Source organism: Manis pentadactyla, chromosome 12, assembly GCF_030020395.1.
Source record: "Manis pentadactyla isolate mManPen7 chromosome 12, mManPen7.hap1, whole genome shotgun sequence".
Taxonomy (NCBI): Eukaryota; Metazoa; Chordata; class Mammalia; order Pholidota; family Manidae; genus Manis; species Manis pentadactyla.
The window spans coordinates 3930905-3940966 of NC_080030.1; the positions used below are offsets into that span (position 1 = coordinate 3930905).

The following is a 10062-nucleotide window of genomic DNA, read 5'->3' on the forward strand; positions in this document are numbered from 1 at the left end:
TCCCAGCATGGTCACTTGCTTCATGCATCAGACAGGAGCACCCTCCCAGCGCTGGTCCCAGACTCTGCTGCCCTGCTGGCTCCCACTGCGTGCCCTGCTGGCTGCTGACCCCCAGACTCCAGGGAGGACCCCTGCCAACAGGCAGGCCAAGGCCAGCTCAGCTAGGGCCCCCACAGGGGGCTTCTCGGAGGGGAAGGGGTGTGTGCACCCTGGGCTGGGGGAGCACGATGGGTGAGGCCCTTCTGCCGGCTCCCGTTGCCTCATCCGCCTTCCTCATTTCCACACTTTCCGTAGTCCGGTTCCCACCTCTGCACAGGACTTCCCTGTCATGGGCAGATGTCACGTGGGCCGCGGCTGGGCAGAGGGCCCGTGTGAGATGGCAGATTGGGTGGTGGGTGGGTGGGTACTGTCCAAGGCCTTGCCTGCTGGGCAGGGAGGGGATCTGGGAACACCCTGGGTTCCCAGAGGACAAAATCGAGACAGCTAGGAGGCCAGCGGAGGTGAAGGCAGTGGTCCAGACCAGCGCTGTTAGATAGGGCATGGGGCCCAAGCAGGTAAGGGCTAGCCCTGACCACAGGGCGCCCAGTGACCCCAGCAGAGACCAAGGGCAACGCCCATGGGGAGAGTGCGGGGCCCTGATTCTCAGTTTAGCCACGTCAGAACCGCCCCCCAAGATTCCAACTTAATTGGGCCAGGATGTGGCCTGAGCTGGGGTGGTACTCCAGCATTGTCGGGTCGATTCCAACGTGCCCACGAGTCATGCCAAAGACCCCGGTGACGTGCAGGTTCCGCCCCAGCTCATGGTGGGGCCTCAGGTTCAGGAATGTCCCCGTAGCTGCCCCATGCTGCTGGTCCCAGGATCACACCTGGAGCAGCAGGACATGGAGCTTCCAGCGGGTCCAACTGAGACCGAAGAGGCGGTGGCCTGGCTTCGGGGATATGGGGTTCCCGGCAGGACCTTATTTGTGGGCAGCACCGAGGAAGTGCCTGCCTGTTAGTGTGTGTGTGTTAGGAGCACAGCTGGAGGATTCTGGAACCCCTGTCCCTGGATGCAGACACACGCCCTGGGTGACGTTCCCAGATGTCCCATCAGGAGCCCCGAGGGGCCAGGGATGACGAGGTCTGGGTTCCCCCTGGGTCCCGGGACCAGGCTGGTCACAGGCTGACTGGAAACATCTCCACCCACTCCACCCCACCCCACCAACCCCTCCACGCCCCGTGTTTGGAGAGGGAAAGAATGAAAGAACAAACGATCCTTGGCTGAAAGCATACAACAGGCGCTCAAGGTAGGCTAAAGGATTGATTGACAGCCAGGGGCTCGCGGGGCGGGTACCCGAGTCCCAGCACAGCCCCCAGGGGGCGTGTCTCCCTCCCGGTTCTGCGCGCGCGGCGCTCTCCAGGCGCTTGGGGCCAGGTTCTGCTGCGCAGCCAGGCACGTGGACGGGCCGCTGCGCTGGGGCTGTGCAACTGGAAACCCGGGGAAGTGGGCGCGAGCCAGGGTCCGCCTTGGGAAATTGGGGGTTCGCTGGGGCGAGCGTCTGGAGCTCTGCGGCCTTGGGGAGGGTGCCGGGGTTCCGCACGCGTTTGGGAGCCGAAACTAGCGCTTCCGATCTTTGGACAGAGCCCAGGAGTGGACCTGACTGCCCTGGGCAGGGGCGGGGACCGGGGCAGAGAGGAGTGGGCACGTGGTTGGCCAATCCTGGAGCGGCGGGGCGCGCAGGGGAGTCCGGAAACCGGGTTGGAGGTGCCGGGCGGGGGTCAGGAGCAGAGCCCGGGGAGGCGCGCCCGAGCTTTAACCCCCCCTATTCCAGTCCGGGGGATGGTAACTAAGCTGGCGCTGGACAGCTGCCCGGCAATGGAGAGGCACCTACCCGGCAGGCCTCACGGGGAACTCAAGCTGCCTGGAGCGGCCCAGCTTGTTCATCGTGAACCTGCAGTCTCCGGCCAACCGACGTGCCCCCGCTGGGGCAGCTGCCCCACTAGCGGCCCCGCCATTCATTCTCCCTTAAGGTGGGCACTGCTGGGCGCCCTCTGCTGGGCGAGCCTAAGAGGCCCTTGCTCTCAGGCACACTGGAGTTGTGGGGCTGGGGTCTCTGCGGGGTCACAGCTTGGCCAGAGGGAGGTCAGGGGCGGTGGGTGCCCAGAACGGAGGCTGGGAGCAACAGACTTCCTACGTGAGCAGGCAGTTGGAGGGGGTGTGAGTAGGTGGTAGTTTTCAGAGTGGGCAGGGTGCCCAGCTGGGTGGTGATGCAGCTCCCTAAGCCTCAGGGCAGCTTCAGCCTGTTCCGGACGAGGGCCGGGGATGCGGACCCACTGTACCCGTGGGAGGGCTGCTGCATCTCTCTGGCTGATGGGGAGGCAGGGAGGTACCTGGCCCAAGATCTTGGCTCTGGGTCTCTCTGGAAGGGTCCTGACAAACTGGGCTGTGGCACTACCTTGCTGTGGGGGTGCCTGAATGAGGGGCTTCATGCTGGGGAGGACAGCTCGGGGGGTTGGGGGACCCTGGTACCTTGGAGATGGGCTGGGAGCCTGGGGGACGGGGAACACTAAGCCCTGTTTCTGGAGATGAAAGGTGGGGACTAGGGCCAGGTTTCCTTCCAAAGGCGTCTAGGGGCCTTGGGAGTTTGGGAAAAGGGGAGCGCCCTTGGGGCCTCACTGCCTGTTCTCAGTGGTGGTGGCTGTGCCCAGGTGACACAGAATCAGGGAAGAGCTTGGAACTGGTCCTGGCTGGGCAGGGCTCAGCCAACTTACCCTCCCAGCCTCACCTTACCTGTTTGTAAAATGGGCCACTTGACCCTGCCACTTGCCTCCCTGCCTACTTGAGGGGGTTGGGGCAGCCACCACCAGTGTGGGGCCCAGAAGTGTGTGAGTCACTGGAAAGGATTTCCCGCACCCCCACCTTCTCTAGTCCCTTTGGGTCCTGACACCCCCCGAGGACCAGGAGGGTGCCATGTGAGGAGGCTGAGTCTTCCCTCACATGAAGGGTTGCACAGTTGTGCCAAGGCTTCTGGCTTAGGAGAGTGCTGAGTGACAGTCGCCTTGGCAGGGGCCTGGAGGTGCTGGTGGGATGGACACCTGGCCTGAGGCACCTGAGCCTTGGCTGCCTCTCTATCAAGGACATCACAGCCCTGAACCCTGCGAGGCCCCAAGTTCAGCTATGAGGAGGCCAGGGAGGTATGCCCCTGGGAGGGGTGGGGAAGCTGAAGAGCGGACCTTGTGGGCTACTAGCAGAGCAGGGTCTTTACCCAGTGAACTGTGGGAGCTACCGAAGGGTACTAGTTGGGGCAGGAACATAACCCCAAGAGACAGGTTTCCAGGGGTGTTCAGGCAGGGTGGGGAGGGCAGCAGGTGAAACGTACTGAGGGCTGGCTACCAACACCATATGGGGCTTCCACACCCAGGGGGCTTGGCCTGCTGGCTCCTGGTGACAGTAGGACTGGGACAACAGTGTGGCACGAGATTTCGAGCCCTTACCCTGGCCCTACTGCCCATGAAGGAAGACTGAGATGGGAGAGGGGTGAGGATGGGGGGAGCCCAGGCTTGGCAGGGCTGGCCTTGAACCCTGTCTTCCACAGAATGGGGACAGCAGGAGAAGCCCAAGCAGGCAGCTGACAATGAGGCCTGAGCTCTCAACCTGCCCTGGCACCACCCAACTGCTGGGGCTGTCCCACCATCCTGTCACCCTGTGAGTCGGCACCGGCCCCAGGACCTGGGGGACCCCAGCCTGGCCAGCCCCAGCACGGTCAGGCTGGACTCCTTAAAACACTAAGTTTTAAGGAACTTTAACATACATTTCTCCTCCCATCTGGCTTCTGAGACAGGACAGTAGATGCCAGCTGACCCGCCCACAGCTGAGTGGGGTGGCACCGAGCTGAAGACCCAACTGGGCCCCAGTGTCGAGGTGACAGGGGAGGTGGCATACAGGTGCAGTGAAGGGAGGCCCGGCGCCCTCTGCGTGGGAGCGTCCCAGGACTGCTAGAGCGCCCGCTACGCACAGGAGGGGCGAGGGATCCAGACACAGCTCAGGCTGGCTCATGGCGCCTCCTTTATTGACCCCCGCCCCTCAATCTCAGGACCCCCTAAAATTACAAAACTACTCACACCCCCACACACACCCTCCCCCAGCGCGCCGGGGTTCAGAGTGGCGAGAAAACCGGACAGTCCCCATCTGACAGCAGCGACGACACCGTAGGTGCAAGCGGGGCCGGGTCTGCGAAGGGCAGAGGAGGGGGCGCCTGAGCCTCGGCCCCGCCCCCCGCCTCGGGCCACCCCCCCCCTGCCCGTGCGCTGCTCGGCCTTACCCGCCGGCGCGTCGCGGCGCGGCTGCGCCAGCACCGGGGCCACGGGGGCGCCAGGGCGGTGGTCCTCCAGGTGGAGTGTCATGGCGGGCCGCGAAGCCGTGGAGAAGGCGCACTGCATGCACGAGTAGCGGCCGCGCGTGTGCTCCCACACGATGCGGCTCGGGGCCGCGTGCCCTGTGGGCAGGCGGGACCCCGTCAGTGTCGGGCCGCAGGCCGGAGGGTGCTGGGCGAGGTAGGGGCGGCCCCTTCCCCGCCTCCCCTTGAGCTCCTGGGCGCCGGTGTTCCGGCCGGGCTGATCCGCTCCCTCAGGCGCGGTCCCCCTTGTAACTGCGGGCACTAAACGGTTCTCATCTCCCACTCCCAGTCCTGCAGCCACCGCAGGGGTTAGACCTCGCCAACCGGGCGCGAGTTTTATGCGGAAACGCCGGCGCAGACGAAGGCGCAGGGGCCAGTAAGTTTTAAGGCAAAATCCTGTATTTCGGGCATGGCGTTTCTGGCCATCTGCGAAGGAGGCGGGCACCGCTGTTGCCAGCATCCCGGGCCCGGCTGGGCGCAGGACGGAAATCCCCTCCATCCCTCCCTGGTGGTCACCTGCACGCACCTGAGGGCGCGTCGGAGCCGCCCTGGGGTCTTCGAGGGCTGCCGCCGGCACCTGCGGCAAACCGGCGGTCAAGGCCAGAGTCGAAGGCAGCCCAGCCTCTCCGCCAGAGGCCCCGGCCCCGCACTCACCGTGGCTCTTCTTCCAGACGGCGGCGCTGGAGGCGGGTGGCCCGGGCGCGGCAGCCAGGAAGGGGCGCAGGCGTGGGGGGCTGAGGCCAAAGGGCGCGGGGTTCAAGTACGGCAGGAAAGGCCCGCTGGGGGCGGGGGCTGGGGTCGTGAAGGGCTCGAGCAGCGGGAACTGCAGGCCGGACGCCGACGCAGGGTCGGACTCCGGGGGGCGCTCGGGCGCAGGAGGCTCCTTGTAGAGGGCGGGGGGTGGCGGCGGGGCTGGGCTCTGCGCATGCTCGGCGCAAACATGCAGATGCTTGAAGAGCGAGCGGTGCGTGCGGAAGCGCAGGAGGCAGTTCTCACACCTGGGGGCAGGTACAGAGCTGGGCTGGTCTTTCCGGGGACCAGGGCGGGGTCTATCTGACGCCAATTGGGGAGCCGCCGCGCGGGGGTTGTAAGGGAGCCTGGGCCCAAATCACAGCTCACCCCTACCGTGGCCGCGACCCTTACAGACCCCAACGGGGCGAACCCTGGGAAAACGAGGAAGAGGTCTCAATTTTGACTTGGGCGGTCTGTTTTCCTCTTGGGAGGTAAGGAGGGGCTGGGAGGGGCCGCCACGTGTGCCCCGCCCCCTTTGAGCTCCTCTCCATGGGTCCCTAGGACTTGTTCCAGCAACCAGCCCCTCTTCCGGGCAGTTAAAGGCAGGGCTTGCCCGAGGCCACGCCCACGTCCCAGACTGGGAAAGGAGAAAGGCCCGGACCCCAGTTAGTGGCTATCAAACCAGAGCCTGGCAGAGCTGCTCTGGGGCCTGTTCACCGAACACCGGTGGAGGTCAGAGTGCTCAGGGTCTCACTTGAAGTAGCGATTGGGTTTGTAGTGCAGCTTGCCGTGTGCCACCAGCTCCTGCATGCTGGGGAAGGTCTCCGTGCAGCTCAGGGTGGAGCATCGGAAGAGCTTGCCTGACAGGTCGGGGATGAAGGGCGGAGCAGTGGAGTGGCCAAGGCTGGCCCGGAGGCTCTGCCTGCCTTCCACCCTAACCGGCCTCGCCACCACCTACCCTGGCCCTACCTTCCAGGGACTGTGTGGGTGGGCAGTGGGTACGCAGATGCTGCGCCAGGTCGCGAACGCTGGGGAAACTGAGGCAGCAGCCAGGGCTGGAGCAGGGTATCTGTTTCCCTGCAGGACACACAGAAGGGGGGTCACCTGTCCCTTTCCCATCCACACTGTCCAGAACTCTGCCCCAGAAAGGCATATATATAGGAGGCTGGAATTACTCCGGTAGTCTCCCTCTGCCTCCCCCATCAGCCTGAGCTGCCAGAGGGCAGGGGCTGAGCTGGGCTCGTCAGTGTAGTCATAGCCTGGAATACATCTGGTAGTCAGTGACTGGTGATTCTCTTTAGATGGGACTCTACTTTGGAAATACTCTGTACACCTCCTTGCTATTGTTCTAAGGCCTGTGACTGCCTTACCAGAGCCCCCTACCCTCGCCTAGAAGGCCCCATCATAGGTCACCTGGTGGTAGGCGTCGTCTGGGAGGCCTCAGGTCCTCGCTGGTCCCGGAGACTGTGCTGGTTGGGCGAATGCTGGGTCCAGGGCCGGGCTGGCCACTATCTGGGGCTATGGGTGTGGCTGCCCGGGCAGGGCCTGGTTCCTCCGCCATGGAAGAGAAGGTCGCTGCAGCAGCCGTAACAGGAGAGAACACCTCCTTGTCCGTGTCACTGAAGCTGGGCTCTGCAGAGGCCGGCATGTCCGGGTTGGGCAAAGGGGGTTCCTCCTCCTGGTGGAAGGAAGTGGTGGGGAGAACTCTGGGCCCACGGTCTGCCTGGGCCAGCCAGGGGAACCCCTCCCACCCTGCCAAGGCCACTGGGCATTCCTGAAGCATCAATCACGTGGCAACCCCCATCCTAAGGAGTCACCATCAAGGGAAGGCAGGGGGTGAGGGCCGACTGAGCTCGGCCTCCGGTGTTTCCATGCTCTGGGAGGGAGGGAGGTGTCCCAAACGCATAAAGAGCTACCTGCCGGATTACCCATATGAAAGAAGTATCCTCCCGGTAAGGTGGGCGGCCCCCAACGCGGCAGGGCGTGGCCTAAGGAGAGTGGGCAGGACAAAGGCTACGAAGGCGGGGCTCTGAATAAGGCGCGGCCAGGAAAATGCTGGAGGGGCCTGAAGCAGCCAAGTGGACTGTTTGCAGACGGAGATAGACACCCGCCCGGCTCCAATGGCGCAGGCAAACCCGGAGGCGCTGGGTGCCCGGATGTGTAAGGATCAGGGGCGGGACTCGAGTCCTATGGGCGGGGCCTAGTCGTAGCCAGGCCCGGAAGTGCGGGATAGGGAGCTCCCCGAGTGACAGCCAGCGGCAGGCGAGGACCCGGATATGGGGGCGGGGCCGACCGGAGGGTGTGTGCGCGACAGAGCTGCTCCCTGCCAGTTCCCGTTGGTTCGCCGCGTCCGCGCTCCCGGCGCCGCACTCACCATCCTCGCCACAGCTCGGCCTTTTGCTCCCACGGTTCCGACGGCTCCTGCTGAGTTTGCGGCAACTCCCTGAGCAGCCGCGGGCTCGCGCTCACGTCGTCGCCATTTTCCGTCTCCCAGCTCTCGCGAGAGCAGGGACGGGGCCTGAGCGCGGGGCTCCGCGAGGGGGCGGGGCCTAAGATCTCGCGGCCTCCTGGACCCCCCCGGGCAGAAGCGGATACAGGTTTAGGAGCGCGTGTCTGTGCGTAGAGATCCGGGATTAAAATATTCCCGGGCTTCTGTGTTCTCGTCTGCAAAATGGGCATCTTCACCCATCTCGTCCCGTCCCATCACCAGCCCTCTAAGGGGGATAAACCACGCTTCTCCTTTTTGAAGAGGTCGTGTTTATTGGACAGCCTCTCTTTGGAGGAAAATTGGCAATGATAGTCAAAATTTTCAGTGCACTTAGTTCTGAAGTTGAAATGGGTCTGTTGTGATAGCCAAGGGCAGGAAGCAAGTTAAATAATAAAAGGGTGTAGACCAAGGTTGGAGAGAGGAGTGTCTCCAGGAGGATGGATGGCTTGGAATGAGTCACCTATCCAACACCTATTGCTCGAGTGTCTACTGGGTGCTAGACGCACAGAACCCAGAAGTGGAGAGGGCAGACTGCCCTCAGGGGCCACTCACATTTTAAAATGGGGAAACCCAATGAATCAAACGCAGAAAACTATCTTAGGTTAAGCCTCTCTGTGAGGTGACTTCTGAGCTGTCACCTGATGGTCAGGAAAGAAAGTGAACGGAAGGTCAGCAGGTGCAAATGTCCTGAGGCCCAGAGGGACAAGCTTGTCTCTTTCGAGAAACAGCAAGGAGATGAGCGCATTGCTGGAGCAGAGTGGAGGTGGGGGGCTGAGATCAGAAAGTGAACATGGCACAGGGGGGTCATGCAGTGCCTCGTGAACCATGGAGAGAGGGAGTATGGTTTCTGTTCTAGCACTGATGAGGTTTTAGCAAGGCAAGGTCCACCATCAGGTCCCTGGTTGTCGCTCAGAGGACAGGCTATTGTGGGGACAGCTCTTTGCTCTCAGATCTCTATAATACATCATTTAACCATCTGAGAGGTGTTTGTTGAATTCTGGGCAAGTGTAGACTTTTGTGTGTAATATATTTCCATCTGTGTGCTTAAGATGTTTCTATGTGTCTTTATATGCAGACAATACCATAAGAAGGAGACAATGAAAAACTGAGCGGAACAGGGATTTTCGAGTGAGGGAGAGCCAGACTTTTCACTTTTCTGCCGTTTACTTAAAGAAATTTTCTCTTGATTATCATTAATACAGTTAAAAACTCATTAATTTAAAAAACAAAAAGATTATGTTGATGCAGCGTGGAGAGTAGGTGCGTGTGTGCTGGGAGGTCAGTGCAGCTCGGGGCAGGGTGAGGCGAGGCCTCAGAAATGACAGGGACCCAAGGAAGGGCCAGACTTAAGAAATTTTGTAAGAGTCAACAGGATGTGGGCTGTGGAGCGGGCAGAGCCAAGGTGACTCTCAAGTTTGCCGTCTGAGGTCGCCGTAACCTAGATGTGAAGCGCAGAAGGCCCTACTTCCTGAAAATGGGGTGCCTGCTACAGTCACAGGGCTGTACCCCAAAGGGTCAGGAGGGGGGCGGCAGGCTGGTTGGTGAGTTCAGGGACAGAGAAGGGAGACAGAAGCCCTCCCTGGTTACTCTTGAGCACCAGGAAATACCTGGCTGATGAGGCTGGTGGCCCATGTCGACCTACAGAGCCTGGCCTCACATCTGTCTTGCAGAGAGAGACGCGCCCAGTGGTGGCTGGGCAGTGAAGTGGCAAAAATCGGAGACAGGTGGGAACCAGCAACAGTCAAAGGACTGGGTAAATGCTTTTGTATAATGACTGGCTAATAAAAGGGCCAGTTGAGACCCAGTTGCAACCTTGGGATTTTCTTTCCGGCCACACTCAGCTTCCTAAATTAGGTGCAGAAGAGACGGTATGGGTCCTGCAGCAGGCTTTGCTGGCCAGTGTTTCTTTGACTCCTCACCTCCCATCCTCCAGTTGGGTAGGTGTCCTCTTGCCTAGAGGGCTCCAGTCACAGCACAGATCACTCTATCTGCATCGAGACCCGCTGACACAGGCACATCTCATTCTCAGCTCCTCTCGCAATGCGCTCGCCCTCTCTCTGTATCTTCTCCCCTGCCCCAGGCCCTGTTCCTTCTCTGTCCCCAAGTGCTGACCCCGGCAGTCTGGCTGATCTTTGAGGGACTGAGCACGGAGGGATATTTATTTGGAACGTCTTAGACCATGGCAGGACTCCCATCCAGTTCCAGGTGCACCTGCAGGGCATTCCGAAAGGCTCAGACTATAGCACCGGTTTGGAGACAGCCGGGGAGACCAGTAGTCAGGCTGACGCGTTTCAGTAGGGACAATAAACTCAGAAAGCCAGGGCCCTCGAAGTATGAGAACCAGTTCTGAGCCCAGGTGAGTAAATGCTAAGAAGGTCAGACATGCTGTGGTGAGCAGGGGCTGGGGGTGGCCCAGGGTGGATTGTGGGAGGCCATGTGGGCTTTGACTCCTTCTTAGTGTCTAGT

At 61.6% G+C, this 10062-nt stretch overlaps 1 protein-coding gene across 2 annotated transcripts; it reads right to left on the minus strand.

The window, feature by feature from the left end:
* Positions 1–4027: 4027 nt before the first annotated feature.
* On the minus strand, positions 4028–7704 carry ZNF414 (zinc finger protein 414). 2 transcript variants are annotated; one of them, XM_036890763.2, is made up of 8 exons: positions 7483–7704; positions 6522–6786; positions 6078–6185; positions 5863–5968; positions 5031–5374; positions 4903–4953; positions 4302–4475; positions 4028–4210 (listed from the first exon to the last, which is right to left on the minus strand). In XM_036890763.2, the coding sequence occupies exons 1-8, from the start codon at positions 7483–7485 to the stop codon at positions 4137–4139; spliced, it is 1125 nt and encodes a 374-aa protein (XP_036746658.2). In that variant the 5' UTR covers positions 7486–7704; the 3' UTR covers positions 4028–4136. The 2 variants fall into 2 exon arrangements, with proteins under 2 accessions (XP_036746658.2, XP_036746659.2); XM_036890764.2 differs by lacking the exon at positions 7483–7704 and adding an exon at positions 6926–7424.
* Between the last annotated feature and the right edge of the window lie 2358 nt (positions 7705–10062).